Here is a 22,888-nt window from a genome sequence, read left to right as displayed (position 1 = left end):
TTTTTACGGTGGTATAAGAAGTCTTTTTGGTGGCGAAACATGTCCATAATAAAGCTTAACATAGAGAAGTTTGATAGAGTGTGAACTTTGGCTTATGACAAGTCAAAATGAAGGAAATTTTGATTGAAAATGGTGTACAAAAGGCCTCTGAAGGTGTAGAGAAAATGCCGTAAGGAATGATTGCGGCAAGATGGAAAGAGATTGATTCAAAGGCACCATCGGCAATCCAACTTTGCTTTTCCAATGAACTACTAAGAGAGGTTGTTAAAGAAACCACAACCAAGGGGATATGGGAGAAATTGGAATCACTCTACATGGCCAAGAGTATTACCAATAGGCTAATTTTGAAGAATAGACTCTACGATTTACGCTTGGAGGAAGGTAAAACTTTAAAACCACACTTAGAAAATTTTTATTTCTTTGTTATGGATTTACAAAATATTGAAATTAAGCTTAATGATGAATAATTGGCTATTTACCTCTTATATTCTCTACGACCTCTATCTTACAAGAATTTTAGAGAAACTCTAATTTATGGTAGATAAAATTTGAGTAGTGACAATGTGAAAAATTCCTTAACTTAAAGGGATCTCATTAATACAAAATTGTCACAAAAATCATAGGGTGGCTCGAGTGATGAATTGTTTGTGAGAGGGAGGACTTTTGAGATAGTTTCCACTAGTGGGGTTGAAACAAGGGTAAAGGGAGGTCGAAGTCACGGGGCCTAACAAAAATAAGACTTGCAACTATTGTAAGCTTAAAAGCCACATCAAGAAGGATTGTTTGATATGGAAAAAGAAAAATGCTAGTGCTGATAGCGCTAGGAACGCAACTAGTAATGTCGATGCTATGGCAATGCTGAGAACAACCCGAAAAAAGGATGGTTTGACAATCGGACTAAAAGTCTCATCACAATCAATACCATCTCGTTGAGACTTACCATCTCCTACCAAACGAGCTTTATACCGCACAAAAGACCCATCAAAATGTGCCTTATGCCGAAAAATCCATAATGAACAAATAATATTACCATGGGTACAAAGATAGTGACGAATGGATTCTTGACTCGGGGTGCACATTCCACATGACTCCCAACAAAACTTTCTTCCAAACATATGAAAGTGTTGATGGGAGAAATATTACCATGGGAAACAACATAACATGTAAGGTTGTTGGATTTAGGAGTGTGAAAATGAGATTATTTGATGGGAAGATGAAAACCTTCACGGAGGTGAGGCATGTTTCGGGTTTGAATAAGAAACTCATATCTTTAGGCACTCTTGATAAGATCGAGTGTAAGATCACTTGTGAAAGTGGAGTTATGAAGATTGCTAGAGGGTCACTTGTGGTGAGGAAGGGGAAGATGAATGGGAGTTTGTATGTTCTTCAAGGTTCAACTATTTCCGGCTCGATGAATGTTTCCACAAACACAATGGCCGATCAAGAAACAAAACTTTTGCACTTGAGACTTGGTCACATGGGAGAAAGAGGTATGTATAAAATTTCTAAACAAGGTTTATTTGATGGATAAAAGTTCGGGAACCATGGGTTTTTATGAACAATGTGTTTATAGGAAACACAAGAGGGTTAGTTTTAAACCCGCCATACACAACACTAAGGGAATTCTTGATTACATTCATTCCGATTTGTGGGGGCCTTTAAGAAAGCTCTCACTTAGTGGTTGTAATTACTTGGTGACCTTTATTGATGACTTCTCAAGAAAAGTTTGGTGTTACTTTATAAAACATAAAAATGAAATATTTGATGTTTTCTTGGAATGGAAGAAAATGATTAACAAGAAGACTAGTAGGAACATAAAGACCTTGAGAATTGATAATGGTCTTGAATTTGTTGATAACAAATTTATTGAATATTATGCTAGTGAAGGTATTGTGAGACATAAAACTTGTGCAGGGCGTCCTCAACAAAAAGGTGTTGTAGAGAGGATGAACAAAACATTGTTGGAGAGGGATCGCTGTATGCTAAACCAGGCTAAATTGGAGATGCAATTTTGGGCTGAAGCGGTGGCTACGACATGTTACTTGATCAATCGCTCACCTCATATCGCCTTGAAACTCAAATCACCACAAGAGGTGTGGTACAACACTCCGGTAAATTATTCATGTTAATCATGGAAAGTTAAAACCTAGGGCTAGAAAATGCATATTTGTGGGATATGAAGTGGGTGTAAATGGGTATAGGGTGTGGTGTAATGAGTCTAAAAGAATAATCACCTCTAGAGATGTTGTATTTGATAAAAATAGTATGTTAGTCTCTAGTGTAGAAAAGCCCATTGAAAATGTTGTAATTCATCCTATTGATGCACATTCGGAGGTTCAACCTCCCAATATTGATGAAGATGAAAAATGATGATGTTCAACAAAGATCTCCTCCTTTGTCCACAACAAGGCAAAAAGGAAAATCGTGGCTCCAAGGAGGTACATTGAAGAGTGTGATTACGTTGTATATGCTCTCAACATTGCTAGCGAAGTGGAAGGGTTGCATGAACCAAATACGTACAAGGAGGCTATGGCCTCAAAACACTCAAGCAAATGGTTGATAGCCATGAAGCAAGAGATGTAACCACTTGCAAAGAATGAAACTTGGGATAACGTTGAAGCACCAAAGAAAAAGAAGATTGTTGGGTGCAAGTGGATATTTAAGAGGAAGAAGGGTCGTTCTGGTAGTGTTCCTCTCATCTACAAAGCAAGGGTAGTAGTAAAGGGATACTCTCAAATTGAGCGTGTTGATTTTCATGAGGTATTTTCACTGGTCGTGAAGTACTCTTCTATAAGGGATCTACTAGCTTTGGTGGCGATAGAGGATTTGGAGTTGCATCAATTAAATGTGAAAATGGCGTTTTTTCATGGTGAGCTTGAAGAAGAATTTTTTATGAAGCAACCGGAAGGTTTTGAAGTCGCCAGTAAGGAAGGTCATGTGTGTAGATTGAAAAGATCATTGTATGGGTTGAAGCAATCGCCAAGGCAATGGTACAAGAGGTTCGATTCTTTCATGATTTCACATAATTATGTTAGAAGTTCTTATGATAATTGTGTTTATCCGTACACTAGTGCCGTTGGTAGTGTGATGTATGCCATGGTATGTTCTAGGCCTGATATAACTCATGCGGTGAGTTTGGTAAGTATATACATGTCTAGTCCGGAGAAGGGACATTGGGAGGCACTAAAGTGGTTATTGAGGTATTTAAAATGTGACTCATATTATGGAGGTGATCTTGATGCTAGAAAATCCATAAGCGGAATTGTGTTCACATTGGGTGGTTCGACAATAAGTTGGCAATCATCGTTGCAAGATGTGGTTGCTCTTTCAACAACTGAAGCGGAGTACGTAGCCGTTGCCAAGTCATTCAAAGAAGCAAAGTGGCTCAAAGGTCCAGTTTGTGAGATGTGCAACAAAGTGTGTTCGGTAAGTGAGCATTGTGATAGTAAAAGTGCAATTCACTTGGCTAGGAATCAAAATACATTTCATAGAAGGTCCCAACACATTGATATCAAATATAATTTCATCCGGGATGAAGTTGAATACAAAAGAGTGATTTTGAAAAGGATTGATACTAAAGATAACCCGGCTGACATGATGACAAAGCCATTGCCTACAACCAAGTTTGATTTGTGTGTTGACTTTGTTGGTCTAGCTCCTTGCTTGAAATGATGCCCTTTGGGGCATATGAGGTGTGTATGTTATTTTATGCTTGTTTATGTTCTTGTAAGATGAAGTGCATTTATGAATGCTTTGACTTGGGTGAACTCAAGTTAAGGTGGAGATTGTTAAGAATAATATGACTTGAGTGCATAATTAATGTGTGCACTCATATGTGTAAGTAATGGGATGGAATCATATGGGATTGGTTAATGGGTGAATTAAGCTAATAACTTAATGTTTGTGATTATGATGGTGATTAAAGCTTGGTTAATTCATGAGTTATGAAGGTGATGAAGTATGACTTAACTATGGAAGTTATGGGACTTAATGAAGAAGTGTTAATGTTTGATTGAAAATTCTCTACTATGCAGCAAAACTGTCAGAAAGCACACTGAAGGTTGCTCAACCAGGTCGCTTGACCGAGCGAGCTCCTGAGTGGGTTGAGCAAATAAACAGAATGTATCCAGTAGCTACCTGTAGGTCGCTTGACCGAGCAAGTCTCTATTTTGGTCGAGTGGATCTTCTTACGTTCCTAGGATGCTGTTTTTGACTCTTCAAGTTCTTGGAGCTGTTTCATTGACATTTATTCTGAGCTTTAATATATTGAATGTTGCTTAATGTGATCTCCCCTATAACTAGGGAGCTCCTTTGTTCATCTAAACACATCAAATACAAACCCCTAAGTCTAAACACATAGCCTTTATTATTCTCTTACTCGATTGTAATGCTTTGTTTGTAAGATTAAGATTTTACTCCATTGAAATAATATAAACAAGGAACTACACACCACGGAGGACGTAGCCATTCTTAGATGAACCTCCTTAAATTATTGTGTCATTTTTACATTTTAATTTCTTTCAAACATTGTTAAGTTCATTACAATTGTTATTGTTCATCAAGGTATGTATTTCGAACGTTATCGATCTTAGCTCACATTTCAAAACTTCCTCCCCAATTTTCAAATGTGGCACGCAATTGCATCATCCACTGAGCTCTAAGTCTCGCATTGTATCAAGATTTCTAAACAAGCCTGAGCTAATCATAAACAAGATACCTCAGTTGTTTGACTCTAACAATGGCAGCTCCCACTAACTTAACAAGGAGCTGTGGAAGCTTCGATTGACTTGACGATGCCCTCGTTGCTACTGAAAAAAAAACCTCGTAAGAAGCAGACTACTGTAGAGGAAGAGCTTACTGCTTTGCAAGCTAAGATGACCCTATAGAGAGGTTAGTTTTCCCTTTTCTTTCTCAAAATATTGAGTGCAGTCTTTAAGATTGGGAGGGGGGTTGGGAGGTTGTGAATTATACTTTTGTTAGCCAACACTTAAACTGTATGGTTAACTTTAAATGACAGTGACCTATGCACATCATATATGGTTGGCTTGAAGTTTTGACTGATGTTAATGCTTGATTTATGCTTGCGAATACTACTTAAGAGAGACAAAGCTTTATTTCCACTTAATTTTAAGTTAAAGTAAAAATTTGTTGATGCTTTCTCAGTGTATAATTTTAAGAACTCACTGGCGTCTTTTTGCCCTGCATTTTCTCGAAGTTAATCAAAGGAAGCATCTTATTAATAGTATTGTATTCTCTTTCAATTAAAGGGCATTTCAAGTAGAAATATGGATTAGATATCTCGTTTGTCTTAATATGACAACATTACGTGCACATTTTCTGATTAAATGTTTATCTGACTTGAGAATGAATTTACTAAAGCACGGTCTAAGCTTTCTGATTCGTCATGGAAAACCAGAAGACATCCTTTTTTCTAGAGGTGATCATGGGCGGCCCGGCACAAAAAAGTGAGGGTTTGGGTATCAAAATATGGCCCGATGGGCGGGTTTGAGTAGAAAATAAGTGGCCCGATTTTTTGGGACGGGTTTGGGATTTGGCCCGCGGCCCGGCCCGAAAAAGTGCGTGTTCATGATTTGCATTTTAAATTTGTTTTATATTATGTATAATATGTAACAATTGTATTTGTTTATTTCACTTATTTATAATTTGTGTTTTAAATTATGTATAATATGCAACAATTGTATTTGTTTATTTTAATTATTTGTAATTTGTGTTTTTAATTATATATAAATAATATATAACATAGGCCCGCAAAGTACGGGTTTGGGCAGGAACTTTTTGACCCGCACTTCGGCCCGGCCCGCATCAATGGGTAGATTTTTGCCTCTCGGCCTGGCCCGGTGTTTGATCACCTCTACTTTTTGCACTTGTTGAAACCTTTAGAGTTTAGAGCTCACTCAGTTCAGACAGTAAAGATAAAATTTTTTAGTCCCTCTGTTATTGATAAATAATATTGTTTAATATATAGGACATAGATAACATGAAATTAATTGCAACAGATATATACCCAAAAAGAAACATGCGGCGAGGAGCTGAATGTTGAAGCAAGGGTACATAAAGGCATGTAGAAAGTATCGCTTGTGTCAACAATAGGCCAATCTACAGCACAAAAGGGAGCTTTAATTCCTAGATTGCAACTTGTCTGAGGATCTACTTAATACCATAATGATGATCTTTCCTTTGACGTAAATAACATAAAATTGAATTAAATTACCATGTCTCTTACATATTGTTGTATTTCTTTTGCAATTTTACAACATTCAATTGTCTGTTATTTTGCTTGATTGAGAAAATGTTATTTTAGCAGTATTTGATGGTATCCAGTTTTGTCTTTACATTTTGTAAGGGAAATGTCAAAACTTCAATAGATTTCAATCTATTAATGTCAACTATGTACTTGCCCACATAAAAAAGACTCAAATATACCATTAGAATTTTAAAAGTATTTATTTATTAATATTAAATTTTTTTATTTACATGTTTAATGTGATGATTTTAATATTAAATGTAGTTCAATAAGACGAAAATATATGTAACAAGGGGAAAGTATATGTCAGTTTATGTACAAGTTTGTTTACTTAGACGATGTGCACCAAAGTCCTTTTCTTTAATTTGGCTCTCTTATAGATTGATTTTACATTGTCCTTATTCCAAGGCTTAATTCTTTAAATCAGAAGATAAACTTGACATTTTATATTTATTGTATAGTTTCACTATTTTCTAGCTACTCCATGTATTACCAAGCTGTAAGACTTGTTATTTGCAAAGGTAGCTCACTTAGTAGGAATAATAGCACTTTTTTGTTCAGAGTTCATATGTTGTTTATTTTTGTTTTTTCGACAATGTATATTCTTGAATGTGTTCAAAAACACCTTAAAGTCGAATATAATTTTTTAAGGGGGTGCGTGGGGCACATTTTATTAGTATAAAAGAAAATATAAAAGAGGAAAAAGGTAAACGCAAATATATATATATATGGGGGCTTTACATTAGTACACATAAGTAATGGTGCGTTTACTAGAGTTACAAAAACTAAGATTTCATATTATCCTATTACATACCATGACATCCTCTTTGTGATACATTTGCGTTACATCTCTTTATTCTTGCATTCTTTTACTCCTCCTACTACTACTTTATGCAATACTCGTACTCTATAATTATCATAGCCTCTTCACTGCGGCCTTGATTACATTTCCTACGCAACCTAATTGAATTTCAACAAATTAAATAATAATTTAGATACAACTCAATTTAATAAAGCAAAAGAATTCGAAATGATATCAAAATAAATTTGACAAAATAATAAGACTGATAAATATTGATGATAAAATTAAATATTCTAATTAAATAAACTGTTAGATTATTTCAATTTAAGAAGTTGATTTTATCTCACTTAATTGAATGCTAAATCATTATTAATAGTATGTAAATCAATAGTAATAGTTTGTATAAATCATTTAGTGTTTTAGAATACCAGACGTAAAGTTAACTTAAAAGATTACTAAATTCTAAATGTAACAGTAAAGTTAAAACTCAAATAAATTAATTAGTATATTCTAAACGTTAACAAAAATGCAAATACTTGCCTGTTTAGTTCAATCCTCCTCCTCCTCCACTACCACCACCTCCTCTATTTCCTCCTGAACCCCCTCCTCTACTTCCTTGTCCACCACCAGACCCCCCTCCTCTGCTTCCTTGTCCACCACCAGACCCACCTCCTCCGCCACCTTTACCACCGCTACCACCTCCTTTGCTGCCACCATGACCGCCGCTACCACCTCCTTTGCTGCCACCATGACCGCCGCTACCACCTCCTTTGCCGCCACCTTGTCCACTACCACCTTGTCCGCCACTGCCGCTACCTTTTCCTCCTTGTCCGCTTCCCTTGCCTCCTCCTTGTCCACTACCACCTTGTCCGCCACTGCCGCTACCTTTTCCTCCTTGTCCGCTTCCCTTGCCTCCTCCTTGTCTGCCACTTCCGCTGCCCTTGCCTCCTCCTTGTCCGCCTCCTTGGCCTATGGATCCTCCTTGGTTAAGGTCCAAAAATTCTTCTTCTTCAACACCACCACCTCCTTTACCCTTGCCTCCTCCAGAGCCACCACCTTTTCCTCCTCCAGAACCTCCACCTTTTCCTCCTCCAGAACCTCCACCCTTGCCACCTCCAGAACTACCTCCCTTGCCTGCTTGATCAAGGTCAAACAGTTCTTCTTCAATACCACCACCACCACCTTTTCCTCCTCCACCTTTTCCTCCGCTTGAGCCTCCACCTTTACCTTTTCCAGATCCTCCTCCTTTGCTTCCTCCACCTTGGTTTAGGTCAAACACCGGCACTTCATCTTCTTCTAGTCCACCACCACCACCTTTACCACCACCTCCTTTTCCGCCGCCTTGGCCTCCTCCTCCTTTGCCGCCACTTCCTTTACCACCTCCTCCTTTTCCACTTCCTTTGTTAATCTCTTGAATCGAGTCTTCTACGAGCTCTCCATCCACTATAAATGCATTCATGAAAAATTCCAATGAAGTGCAGTAGAATTAATGTGCTTAATTTGTTCTAGATTTAAAATCTGTAGTAGATTAGTTAAATAATTATATTAATAATATAACGTTAGTCAATCATCATATATTAATACTCTCTCCTATTCAGCTTATATGTCCCATTTTCTTTTATAGATAAGTCACCTTAATTGTCTCATTTCTATTTTTGATATAAATTTTTGACTTCTATGTCCTTAATATTCATACTAATTTTCCTTCCTTACATTAAAAACCCATAATACCACTCTCTTTCCTACCCTTAGAGTCCCACTTTTGACTCTCCTTAAAATCCGTAAAAAGTCAAATGAGACTCTTAAGGTGTATAGAAGGAAGTAATATATATTTTTCATATTTATGTCTGTGTCCCATATGATTATTCTCGTAATCGATCATATATAATACGTAAACATAATTCATATATATTTACTTATTTGTGATTTTACATCATAAAACCATTATTTTAATTGATTAATTAGTACATGCAATAACGTAAAATTATATTGAGATATCGTTAACAATAAGACAAAATAATAGTAACCTCTAGCTGGGGAAGAAATGAGAAGAACCGAAGCAAGCAAAAGACCAAGCACAATAAACGTCTTGAACTTCATGTTTTTGTTTTTGTTGAGAGAAATAGAAAAGGCTAATCACTGAAATGACACAGATGCTAATTAGGCTACAAAGATACCAATTTATAGGCGTATTTTCTCGGTCCCACTTAATGCGCATGAAATTCTATATTATCAGTTGTCTTATTTATTTTGCATCAAGTTTGTTACTCGCAATCGGGATCCTATCTATAATTATTAAGGAAAGGATTGAGATATGTAAAATCAGATTTTAGGATCATAAGATTCTACAAATATGTTTGATATGTTGTAGTATAATTGCTTATCTATCATATTTGTTCATTTTAGTTATTTTTAAGGTTTTGAGCTCTATATAAAGATTTATTTGACTTTATCTTTATGTTAACAAATTAAAAAAATGCTTTTAATAATTATAAAATGCAAATCATTTGTACTTGAATTTTCATAATCATAATAGTGATTTATATTTTTCACTCATATATATATATATATATATATATATATATATATATATATATATATATATATATATATATATATATATATATATATATATATAAAAGTAAAAGTTAGTGTATAAAATTTTTCTAATGATCAAGATAATCCATGTAGGTTCGGATTGTTGAATTGTAGGATAGTAGAATTACATTATAATCCTATCACCTATATTCTTGATCGTTGTAGGATCATACGAATCCACCATTATTATGATCCTACTTAAGATTCAAATTGCTAGCCTTTCTTAGATCGTAGAAATGTAAAATTATAGATTAGAATTAGAATACTGATAATCGTATTTTAAATCATTTCTTTATTTAGAAAGACCATGTCACATTCTTTTGATTTCAATCCCACATATAAACTCTTTATTATTATCACTCACATAATTCATTCTTTTTTTTCACATAATTCTTAAATGAGACAGTTTTATGGTTAGCCAATTTTCTATTAGGTGGGCCTATTTACTTTCAGTGTGTTAAAGTTTTCACTTACCATTTCAAAATAATCAATTATAGAAATGGAATAATTATATGAACTCGTCCAATAATAGAACGTTCTCATACAAAACGAGTTATTCTTATATACTTCTCATACTTTATTTAAAAATCACTTTCTTATATATATATATATATATATATATATATATATATATATATATATATATATATATATATATATATATATATATATATTCAAATTTAGTTGGACAGTAGGAGTAGATGAAGTAATATTGTTGGGGGCGTTGACAATTGACAAATTTGTGGTATCATGATCTACTCATGCAATGATATATGTTCTGTCAGTGAATGGGTGATGTTACAGAATTCTAAGTCGTTAGGGTGTTAACGGATTTACACGTGGTCAATGTCAACGTCAGACATCAGTATTAAACGTGGTATCTTCTTTAACTTGAAAAGTGTCGCTCGTTTAGTTTTGGTGTTGCTGCATGGATTTCATCTGTCTCTCTAATTTGTGTTCGTATGTTCTCTCTGCTTCGCAGTTAGTGCAAATGATTTGTATGATATGTACGAAAAAGGTTAATCTTATCGACACGTAAAAGTTTTTAAAGGTAAAAGCACAAGTTAGAAATTCATTAGATACACAAATATTTTTTTTTATCAACATTATTCGATATATTTTTTTATTATATATAAATATAAAATTTGATTCATTTATAAATATTAATAATTAAAAATTAAGATCTTTTTGTACATTTAGACGAAATATATTAAACTAGAATATTTGTGGATCATACCATACGACCTAAGATTTCCAACCCAACAATACTCTTCTGTTGCCGCTAAATGGGTTCAAAGTAGAGAAGTAAAAGTTTTAAAAAATAAATAGATATAAAAAGTTTACTACAAAGACTATTTTGGTTGGTTTTTAGTCGGTATAGCGTACATGACAAACCATCGACCATTTTGGTTCACGCTTTTGTTACTATCTATTAGAAAATAATGATGCAACAACTATTAGAATGTTTTGGCTTCGCCTTTTTTATTATTTGAGATGTATAAATAGATACAAGAATAAGTTAAGTATGGCAACTAGAATAACACATATTACACAATATATTCTAGGAATATTAACATAATATAATGTAAATATTTTATTCTATCAAATATTAAAATATCCTACTCTATCACACCGCGCAGTCGAATCGGGAGGTTTACGGACGCTAAGAATGGCACAAAAGTCAACAAACAAAAATCTTAGGAAGACCCTTAGTAAAAATATCTGCAGTCTGATATCGAGAAGGAACATGAAGAATAAGAATTTCACCTTGTTTCACCTTTTCTCGAACAAAATGAATATCCAACTCGATGTCTTTGGTGCGTTGGTGGTGAACAGGATTGCCAGAAAGATAGATTGCACTGACATTATCACAATAAACCAAGGTGGCCTTCGTAAGACGACAACGCAACTCAAGAAGTAGATTAAGAAGCAAACATGTCTCAGAAACAACATTAGCACACCACGATACTCTGCTTCAGCACTAGACTTTGACAAGGTGGGTTATCGTTTTAAGGACCAAGAAATGAGATTGTCCTCAAGAAAAACACAATAACCAGAGGTGGAGCAACGAGTATCAGGACAACCACCCCAATCAGCATCTGTATAATATAATAAGGAGAAAATGGGAGATTTATAAAATTGAAAACCATGATCAAGAGTACCTTTTAGGTACCAAAGAATGCGATGAAAGGCAGCCATATGTTCAACTTTTAGATCATGCATAAACAGGTAGACCTGTTGTACAACATAAAAAATATCGGGCTTGATAAAAGTGAGGTACTGAAGAGCACCTGCAAAAGCACGATACAGAGTAAGATCTGCATAAGGAGCGTTGGAGGAGGCACTAAGCTTACTGGTAGTAGCAACTGGAGTAGGAGTATATTTGCGATCAGTCATACCAGCACGGTCCAAGATATTTGCAGCATATTTAGACTGAGAAAGAAACAAGCCCTGAGCATTATGTGTCACTGCAATCCCTAAGAAGTAGCTCAAGGATCCAAGATCTTTCATGGCAAATTCAGCACTCAACTTAGCCATGATTAACAACCGAAGAGCATCAGAAGAAGCAGTAAGGATAATATCATCTACATAGAGAAGCAAGTAAGCAACATCAAGGCCATTAGAGTAAATAAACAAGGAGTTATCACAAATGCTATTTCGAAAGCCACTAGTAGTCACAAAATCGACAAAACGCTGATACCAAGCTCGAGGGGCCTACTTAAGGCTACATAGAGATTTCCGTAACCGACAGAGATAATCTGGGTTAATAGGATCACGGAAACCCATAGGCTGATGCATATATACCATCTCATTAACGTGACCATGCAGAAACGCATTTTTAACATCCAGCTGATGAATGGACCACGATTTTGCTATGGCAATGCTGAGAACAACCCGAATAGAGGCTGGTTTGACAACCGGACTAAAAGTCTCATCACAATCAATACCATCTCGCTGAGACTTACCATCTCCTACCAAACGAGCTTTATACCGCACAAAAGACCCATCAAAATGTGTCTTATGCCGAAAAATCCATAAAGAACAAATAATATTGGCATTAGACTAACGAGGTCCAAGCTCCCAAGTATCACTCTCAATTAAAGAATCATATTCTTCTTGCATGGCACATTTCCAATTCGAGTCATGTAGGGTACTAAGACGATTTTTAGGAACTAAAGATGGGGAAGAAGAAATGACAGGAAAAGCTTGAGAAGAATATTTAGGATTAGGCTTGTAAATCTCGTGTTGACTACGAGTAGACATGTCGGGTGGCAGGGGAAGTGGCGTTTGGGAGATGGTGTGGCGAAGAGGGGGAGGTTGGTAAGGCTGCAGACTATGGTGGAGGGTTGTACTGGGGGCGTGAGGCTTCCCAGCGGAGATAGGAGGAGGATTAGGTCATCTAGGAGAGGCAGGCCTTGGCTCGTGATGAGCAGGCCTGAGAGGAGTGGGCTGACACGGAGATGGTGGCCCAGAAGGAAGGGAAGTGGGATGGATAGCTTGGATAAATGAAGGATGCATGTTTTCATCAAGAAAGTCATAAGTAGTGGATGGAGAGGAGGAAAGTTTTGTGAATGGAAACACTGACTCACCAAACACTACATGGCGAGACAAAATAATTTTGTGGGATGAAGGATCATAACATTTGTAGCCTCGATGAGAAGAAGGATAACCCAAAAAAATATCAAAAGGCATAGTACTATAAGAATTGGAAGAAAAGAAAGGCAATTTAATCTGTAATATATATCATTTCCAGGGTGGCCTAAAAGGGAGTGCCAAATACTGGTAGAAACAGTAAAAAAAACCATATTAGGGGAAGTGGTGTTAGGTGATTTTCTAGAGGAAAAAGGATAGATTTCACTCGTATTGTTACATCAACGAATTTGATTTCTCGTACCCAAAGCTTTAATAGGAAAACCAAGAGGGTCAAACTCAACGGAAACATTATTGTCACTTGTAAATTTGCGCACAAAAATTAAATTTTTGATGAGTTTAGGGGCATGGAGTACATTATCAAGGGAAAGGGAGGGATGTAGTTGCGCATGCTCGTAACCATGAACTGAAATCATGTGACCATTACCAACAAGAATAGCATTATTATGATGATGTTTTAAAGGAAAATAGTTATTTAATGTACCTTGAGGATAGGTCATGTGGGATGTAGCTCCAGTATCCATGTAATATTGTGCATCGGGAGATGCAGATAAAGAGGCCATAGCCTGATTAAGGACTGAAGGTGAATAACTACAAGATGGGTCACTATTAAAACGGAATACTTTCATGTGTTGGCCATTAGGAGATACGGGCCTGATCAGGACTTTACGTCCTTGAATAGTAATACCGCAAGTGCACGGTGTAGCGTAGTACGTCATCAAGTACGGGTCGAATCCACAGGGAGTGGGGGTTAAGTCAATAGTTTCTCGATCGATTAGTGTGTTCGAAAATGTATAATATGATGTTGGTGATGGAAATAATTAAAGCAAGCATTTAAAAGTACTTAATGAAAATGAAGCATAACAGTAAATAAGGATGCAATGAACTAAAGCAAGGATAAAATGATCAATAAGCTAAGGAGGCATAGACTAGGCTTTCTCACCAAAGTAGTGTTTACTAAACTTTAGCCTAAGATCATGGATGTTTTGTTATGCGGAAGAACGTATCATAAATACTAATGTTCTCTCTCGAGCAACAAAAGCTTCCTAAATCATACAAAATTACCTATTCTCATGGAGCTAAGCATAAATTAAGACATGAAGTGCACATTCAACATTTCCAATCAAAGTATCTACCTATTCTCATAGAGATAACTTAATTTTAAAACATAGATTACCGTTAAAAGTCGAGTCTCGCCCTCAATTCAATGACACTACACATGATAGAAAATTCTATCTTAAACCATAAACAACACAACCAAGGCTTCTGAAATGCTCGAGCAACCTTGGCTCGAGCTAATTCTGGTCGAGTTTGTCTACTTTGGCTTCTTTTGGCTTGTTCTTGTGGCTTGGCTCATGATGTTTCACTTCTTTGAGCCCTCGGCGTTCAGGTGAGCAATGTATGTAACAAAAGGGGTTAGTTTGTGCTCGTTTTTTGATGATTAGATCCTGAAATGAAATAAAACACCAAAGAAACAACGCAAGCGTAAGATCTCATAAAACAATGCTGTAACAACCCAAAACTAACCATCTGATTAAACAAAATTAATTTAAACTAACACTGTAACACCCCAGAATTTCCGACCCCTTAACGAAACCAAAACCGTAAAGGACAGGAGAAAATTCGGGTGTTACATTAAAGAAAAAGGAATAGAATTTAGATAAACGTTAAATATTAACTTTAAAAAGGTGAGTGGAATTTCGGCAACATCAGCCTTAAAACTGTGCGCTTTTGTAGAAAAAAAAAAGTTATTAAGAAGCTAATAAAGTAAAGGCACCAACGACCTATCAAAACTACGTCACGGTGGAATGATTCGTCCCCGGCTTCTCAAATCAACATGCTAAACATGGATCGTGGTTCCAGTGTCGACGTTTGCGTTTTAAAAAAAACACTTAACTCCTTAAAACCATACAGAGTTATAAATTACGCAGCGGAAACACAAATATACGAGGGAGGACACAAGGCCTCATAACAAAACATATACAACCAAAGTTTACAAAAGATAACAAGAGCTACAAAATCGAAAGATAGCGGTATGACACCGGTTATGCTTCGCCCTCATCACTCTCCCCAAATGCGATGCAATGCAAAAAGAAGCTCTAGTACCTGCTACGCCTGTCTATGATCCTCCTGCTGCTCGACATTAGACCAAAGGCCAATGTGTCATAGCAGGACAATCATAGAAAGTCATCAACAATCAAACATAAACATAAACACAAACATGTACACGTCAGTAACTACTAGATAGAATTATATCATAAAATAACTTAAGATGATTTCATAAAACGCAAGCACAGATAGTAACCGTTTATCGGTCACTTATACTTCTTAATTTCATTGTGTCCTTTCTAACCCAAACCATGCGTTCTTAGGTAGAATTCAGGTCTTCACGCTCCTCTTTTCAAACATAAACTCTTGCAAAACACGTATAGTATCAACTCAACCAAGGCATTAACAGGATAACTAACACACGACCTTATAGAGCTTGTTTATCTTAAGGTACGTGTGATCATAGTCTGTAATACCCTTGAGGTAACTTAACTTAGGCACACTTCTCACTAGCATAAACTATACTATAAATAAGTAGATGTTCTATCAATGAGTAAATATTCTATCAAAAAGTAAACGTTCTATCAATGTGTAAGCTTTCTATCAAAGAATGAACCTCCTATCATTAAATAACTTTCGATCGATGAATAAATTTTCTATCACTAAATAACTTTCTATCTGTGGATTTTTCTCCATTTCTTGGCATAGTGACACGGCCAAGGGCGTTATCAGCCATCCGGCGCCCATGGCAAAGTACAAGCTCATGCCCCTTCCAGCTGACCCTCTCGGGTCTTATCTTCGGGAAAAATAACACACTGGGGTACTAAACCAGTGAAGAGGCCACCATATTGGGGTTTGCAAGGCCCGCATGGTAACACCTCAGTCAATGGGCGGTATCGGCCATCCGGCGCCCAATGACCCAAGCATGCTCATACCCCTCTTACGGTGGTCCCGTCGAACCTCACCTAGGGGACTAATAAATCAACCGGACATAATCCAGTTGAGTCACGCTAGCTAATCATAATCTAATACTTTATCGGATGGGAATAACTTCCACTTTCGACTATTAATGAGCGCCCTGGGATAGCAGCGCGCCAAACCCCACTCAGCCACTCAATAGAATATGAAATTAACCTATAAAGGAGTCATTCTAACTCCAATTAAAGCATAATCTAATTCTTAAATAAATAAGGGGTGGTCCCCGCCTCCTACTAACACTTTCATTCTCTATAACTATTCTAAGCGCAAGGATTTCATAGTCGATAGCGTTTCGTATAAGGCGTACTCACTAGTATCTCATAGTTTTGATGCAGTGCATATTATTATAATAAACAATAATGTCTTAAATAAAATTGCATATAAGGGTTCGTTACTGCGTGTACGTACCTATAAGCGTCACTACACGATCAAAAGTCACAAAATCACCCGACTAAGGCTCTACTTTCCTCTTACAAAATGAGCACCTATATAAGTTATGAGTAGAACTAATAAGTTCCCTTAACTACTTTGCCATACCAAACTAAATACCAAAGTAACCGCTATCACCAATTCAACATGAGTTTCCGATTACCCTAGCACTCACACAACTCATTCAATACAAGTCAAAATCATTAACTCAACACAACATAAGTCTTTCCATCAATTTAAAGTAGAAGTATGTGTGAACCGTTTCTTTACATTAACTAATTTTGAGCATATCACCCAAAACTAACTAATCACAACTAAATCTTACAATTTTAATATAATATTAATATAACGATAAGGCAAATCTTAGAGTTATCGTATCAGGACATCATTTGTTACATTCTCCAAAGCTATTAAGAACTATAATCAAAACAACACGACAAATAACTTTATCAACCATCGACGATAAGTTGACATTATGCTCTTGGCTTACCAATATCATGTATCTATAACTTCAATAACAACCTAATAAGGGTATTTGTAATTTACAACAATCAAACCACAACAATTAGTAACTATTATTCCCAATTTAATCAATCAAAATCACTTTCATAGTCAACTAACATCATCACCATTACTAATTATTCACAATAATAACCAATCGACCAAATCTTAAAACAACTTTTAAAGTTGTTTAATCAATCATCACCAAAATATAGTATAACACACACATCATTGGTAAATTCATCTCTAAATCCAAGCCCTAATCGTTTCGTGTTCAAAGATAACATTTAATTACTACCCATACTAAGATTCAAAGAAACTAATACAAATCAACACACAACCCATAATTTCAAATCACACTTCAAACCCTAAGTCATAAACATGTTTAATTCATCAATCAAATTCTTACCCACAAAAAGATTCAATAAAAATAACACAAAAATCAACACCTCACTCATAAACTTCATAAAACTTCAAATAAAACTAGAAATTAATTAGAGAAAAGAGAAAAGATGGCTCAAATGGAGAAACTAGAAAAGGGTGAGGGTATAGGTGGTGTGGTGGTGTGGAGCACGAAAATGGCGGAGGAAAGGCCGCGTGGTGCTGCTGCCTTGGCGTCACAGCCTGCTGTTTGGGGCACGCAAAGCAGCAGTTGCTGCTGCCAGGTGGTGGAGGAGAGACACGAATGCCCAGCAACCAGTTGCTGGCGGCACAATAATGCTATGTGACTATTTAAGGTGCAGCTGAGCTAATGTTGGTGGGGGAGAACGCAGCCACGGCTGCTTCTGTGAGGAGGCAAACGCAACCTATTGGTGGCTGCTGGCAGCTATGGCGGAGGCGTGGCTGGTAGTGCTGGGGCTGCTGCTGAACCGTGAGGGAAATGGATGTGAGATAGAAGAGAAGAGAGGGAAATGAGGCGTGTGAATTGAGTGAGGGAGGGAGTAATACCCCCTTAAAACTCTAACTCATCCTATTTATTTAATTTATACACTTATTTATTTATTTGTTTATCTTGGTTCATCTTCTTGCGAGGCCCAACTAAGAACTCACCTTCGTGTGCTCACACATTTCAATAAAATAATTATTTTGATTCGAACCTGTTTATTTAGAAATCGTGATTGTATTTTTAATATAAATATATGTCAATATTTAAATTCGTATATGAAAGGAGTTTATTAAAACTACTTCTAAATTAATTTAATATAATTATAAAATACCCAAAAGTCATTAAAATATTAATTAATGACGTCAGAGAATCTCGGGGTGTTACCAACACGGAAGCTTAACACTTATATCGGGCTATTACGTTGATAATATAATCAATTACTCAACTTATTATATCATCCACTCGACATTTATCAAAGAATTTAAATATCACAGTTTACAAACTATGAAAGATGTAAAGAAATCACATTATAAAAATCATTTGAAACAATTTAGAACATATGAATTTCTGCAAAAAATCCGGCAGAGTTTCATTTGTGAATCGGATAAACCAAAAATTTTCCTTTGACTTAAAGTCACCCTGCAAGTTTAAAACCAATATTTTAAAATATCAACCAGCCAATGGCACAGGCGCCAAACATTCCAAAATTACATCACCTCATAGGGTGGAATCTTTTCTCCAATAATCCAAAATAAGTGCTAAAATAATTTTAGATGAAAGATTTCTTTTACCAACATTCTTTTATATGACTGGATGTAATTACTTTGTTGATTACTGATCTTTACGGTTTCAGCTACCGTAGACTTTGTTGATCTCAAAATCTGTCCCCTACCAGGACAGGTTCAAAGAACAAAACCACATAGTCAACTTATGCTGAGTACATATTTATATAACTTAATTTTAGTACATAAAACTATGGCGAAAAGGAAACATTATAACTATATTTACACAAAATTTCTCTCTGCCCGGATTCTAACCTTCATTTACCTACAGCCAAACAGTCTGAGCTAGATTCCATAGAGTAACCCACGTACACATGATGGTAGGAGACATTAATTACATCCTACAAATCATTTTCTTTTGCAAACACGCTTTATCAATACCATATAAAATAATTTTCTTCATTTTTTGTTTCTATAAATCAAATACTTTCCATCTTCTTTGCTAAAACATTTCCTTTTAAAATCTTAAAATCATAAATCTATGGAATGGAACAAACTTTTTTTCCCATCGAGCTAGCTAGGCCCTCAAGATTACTAGTAGACAAAGATGCCTAGTGTGCACACCTCTACAAACGGCCAAACCGTAGCAGAAGATCTAAGTCTGAGGTACTGATCAACGTACCACCCATCTAATAAGTAGTGTCAAGATGATCCCGACGAGGTTCCAACTCTTGAGACACTACAAAGGTGACCTCAACTGTTTCAAAACATAAAACTATCTATAAAGCTTTTCTGTAGCTATTCAGTAGTTTTGAGATTCAAGAACAAACTTTCAATATTAGGAAGAATATCTTCCTATATTCAAATTAATCTTAACTAAAGTGAGATACACACCTTTGAAATCCTTTCTCGTAACTATAAAGATTTGAATAAGAAATCCAACCTATTCAATTATAGCAAGACGACAAGCTCAGTCAATACGGTTTCTCAATGAAAACAAAATATTCAATATAAAAATGTATGTACTTAAATAAGTAACAATGGAATCGGCTTACTTAGCTGTTGAGCTATTCTCAACTTTAATTTTATGAAAAAACAATTTTTTTAATCAAACTCTAATAGAATTGATTCTTATATCTTATTTACTCAAACCACCAATTATCCTTGATCACCAAAGTAACTTATATATCAACAATACTAGAATACTCCCTTACCATGTTAAAGTTAATATTAAGATTCATAATTAAATATTCAAATACCCACAGTTTAAAATTAAAGCGGAAACTTAAAATCGACATAATCTCCTTCTCACAGATCAATTTTTAATATAATTACACATTATTCTATAAAGTCATAATCTTGTTTTACTTACTAATTTAATGTGCAACTTACCCATATCAATCTTACATTCTCAACTCATATAAATACTTCTAGAATATATTCACATACTAAATTAATCTCCAATTGACCAACACTAAACCAAGAGCATTTCTAAATGTCACATTATATAATTTCAAAGCAAACACTTAATAACTCAATTAATATCTAGAATAAATATCAACATCAAATAATGTGTATCAAGATTCAACAACACTTGGCATGAACAAGTAAACTCAATGTTATTTCTCATTTATAACCCCAATTTAAAACAAGACTAACAAAAATCGCATCTTTCAATTCTAATCTTCAATTCCTAGTTTAATACCAAAAATATCAAACTTCCAACCATTTAAAACAATTTCTACCAACACATACAAATGAAATTCAATAAAGTTTAGCTTGATGGGGTGTAGCTTGAATATCAATTTTTCGCTTTAGATTCAATCCACAAATTGCTAATTTAACTTATATGTCTTAACCTTCAATCTATCAATTAAGACCAACAATTACTAATCAATGACTGTCTATCAAACCATTAAAGGGCTCATGGCCCATACCAAACTCAACCTGAGACTGGCTGTAAATAACTCTTAACAATTTCACTAATTTATCACCTTTCCCTTCTCAAAATTCGATATCACAAACCACCATAAAATTCTAGATAAATTTACAATTTAAGGACAATTTATCCCAAAGTGTATAAGTTTCATGAAATTTCAAGACCCATCAACAATATCATTCACTCTAATTTCAAGACTAGTAAACTACAAACTTACTAAAATTAATCTCATTACGATTCCATAACAACACAACCAATCTTTTATTCTTCAAATTTATAATTCTCATCACACAATTCAATTAAAGCAATTAAATTCATTTTGGTGAGAGTGTACCTCAACTATCAATTTCACTACTTTAAATTCAATTCACCAATTACTAATTAAATTCATGTCTTTATCTTCAATCTAATCAATCAAAATCCAGCAATTACTACTTAACCTAATTCTAAAATTTCTACTTGATTCAAATATAAAACATAAAATTTTACTTATCAAGAATTTGAATCAAGCAATTATTGTTTGAGCGGGAGTGTACCTTGAATTTGGAGGACATGGAAGGAAGCTATGGAGGTGAAAATGGAAAGAACAATTCATGTTCATATTTATTGATACACGAGGCTGATTGAGTTGGTTCGCTTGAGGCACGTTGCTCGTAGGTGCACCGTCGGTCGACTGGAGGTTGATGGTGACTGTGGCTCTACGACTATTGGATGATTCTGATTGGGAAAGGGAGGCGACACCTTAGAGGGTGCGTCGAATTTTGGCAGTGAATTGTAAGTCTTGTTGCATATTAGTTGTTCTGGGTTCCTTTTGTTTTCTTTGTTTTTGTTTTCATCTTTTTATATACTAAGATAAGATATAATGAAAATGAAATGGATAAAAATAAAGAGGATATGAGAAGGTTAGTGTCCCTGGGGATGGCAATGGGTCGGACTCGGCTCGGACTATCCACCCTCCGACTTTGCTCTAGATAAATTTCGGACTATTTTTTTTAGTCCACCTCCACTCGGAGTCGGATTATGCATACTCCAACATTGCTCCGACTCGGACTCTCGGACCTCCGGCGGAGTTCGGATTCTTATCAAGATTTATTCTTATCGATACTACATTAATAATTTTAAAGCATGAAAAAATTGATATAGATTAGTCTTTAATTATAACCTAACAAAGAAAATGTCTTTCAAAAACAACTTAATAAGAAAAACTAGTCTTACAGTTACAATAAACAAAATAGTCCTTAGTTCCCTAAAATTACATTAACAAACATAAAAATTACATAAATGATGAAGTCTTCAATTCTTCATGCGCAACATTACAACATCATTAAATCCATCCTTAGTTCTCTAAAACAAGTTTATAAAAAAAAGTAATATAAGCATAAATGATGTAGTAAGCAAAAACTTAATTTTAAATAAATCAAAACTAAACATACCCATTATCATTCTTCTTCTATAGCTTCTACATCCTCGTCTTCAAAAATTGGTGCATATTGAAGGGGATTTGCTTTAGCGTCTACAAATTAGAAATAACAAGATTAATAAATAATATAATTATATAATTTCAATTGTACGTACTAATGAAAAAAATTAAATATCTTTGAATTCCATACGCCTCCAACTTTGAAGGCATATCAAAGCTTCGACAACCTTAGGAAGAAGCCTACTACGATGAGGTCCAATAACTCTACCACTAGTGCTAAAAGCACTCTCAGAAGCAACAGTTGAAATAGGCACTGCAAGTATGTATCTAGCAATCTTAGAAAGTATAGGAAACTTACTTGATTCCGCATTCCACCATGCCAACAAGTTGAATGTGTTTTCATCCACCACGAGTCATTCCTCCTCTAAATATATATCTAATTCACATTTGCGTGGCTTTTTATTTGGTTGGCTAGAAACATGCTTTTCCCATAAGCCCTCAACATCACGTGAATCATCAATTATCTTCTTATTATTATTGTTTGAATTTGATGAGGGTGAAAAAGGAGAAAATTTTTCATTAGCCACCGTTTCATATTCATTAACCAAATCCTTCAAAATCCTTCCAATCCTTTCACATTCTAATTTA

General features: G+C 35.2%; 2 protein-coding genes across 2 annotated transcripts; both read right to left on the bottom strand.

Annotated features, from left to right (window-relative positions):
- Positions 1–7,611: 7,611 nt before the first annotated feature.
- Positions 7,612–9,181, bottom strand: LOC130805511 (glycine-rich protein DOT1-like). Its single transcript, XM_057670285.1, has 2 exons — positions 9,095–9,181; positions 7,612–8,510 (listed from the first exon to the last, which is right to left on the bottom strand). The coding sequence occupies exons 1-2, from the start codon at positions 9,165–9,167 to the stop codon at positions 7,612–7,614; spliced, it is 972 nt and encodes a 323-aa protein (XP_057526268.1). The 5' UTR covers positions 9,168–9,181.
- Positions 9,182–10,591: 1,410 nt separating this feature from the next.
- LOC130802696 (uncharacterized mitochondrial protein AtMg00810-like) lies at positions 10,592–18,971 on the bottom strand. Its single transcript, XM_057666726.1, has 3 exons — positions 14,494–18,971; positions 11,957–12,250; positions 10,592–11,764 (listed from the first exon to the last, which is right to left on the bottom strand). Exons 2-3 carry the CDS (start codon positions 12,201–12,203, stop codon positions 11,667–11,669), a joined length of 345 nt encoding a protein of 114 aa, XP_057522709.1. The 5' UTR covers positions 12,204–12,250; positions 14,494–18,971; the 3' UTR covers positions 10,592–11,666.
- Positions 18,972–22,888: the final 3,917 nt, after the last annotated feature.

This window comes from Amaranthus tricolor, chromosome 2 (genome assembly GCF_026212465.1).
Source record: "Amaranthus tricolor cultivar Red isolate AtriRed21 chromosome 2, ASM2621246v1, whole genome shotgun sequence".
In the NCBI taxonomy this organism is placed as follows: Eukaryota; Viridiplantae; Streptophyta; class Magnoliopsida; order Caryophyllales; family Amaranthaceae; genus Amaranthus; species Amaranthus tricolor.
This window is presented reverse-complemented; position numbering and strand designations above follow the sequence as displayed.

Coding starts and splice junctions, on each gene's coding strand:
- LOC130805511 (XM_057670285.1), bottom strand. CDS start 9,167: ATGAAGTTCAAGACGTTTATTGTGCTTGGTCTTTTGCTTGCTTCGGTT. Junction 8,511..9,094: donor CATTTCTTCCCCAGCTAGAG/GTTACTATTATT, acceptor ATGCATTTATAG/TGGATGGAGAGCTCGTAGAA.
- LOC130802696 (XM_057666726.1), bottom strand. CDS start 12,203: ATGGCTAAGTTGAGTGCTGAATTTGCCATGAAAGATCTTGGATCCTTG. Junction 11,765..11,956: donor TCTGTATCGTGCTTTTGCAG/GTGCTCTTCAGT, acceptor TATATTATACAG/ATGCTGATTGGGGTGGTTGT.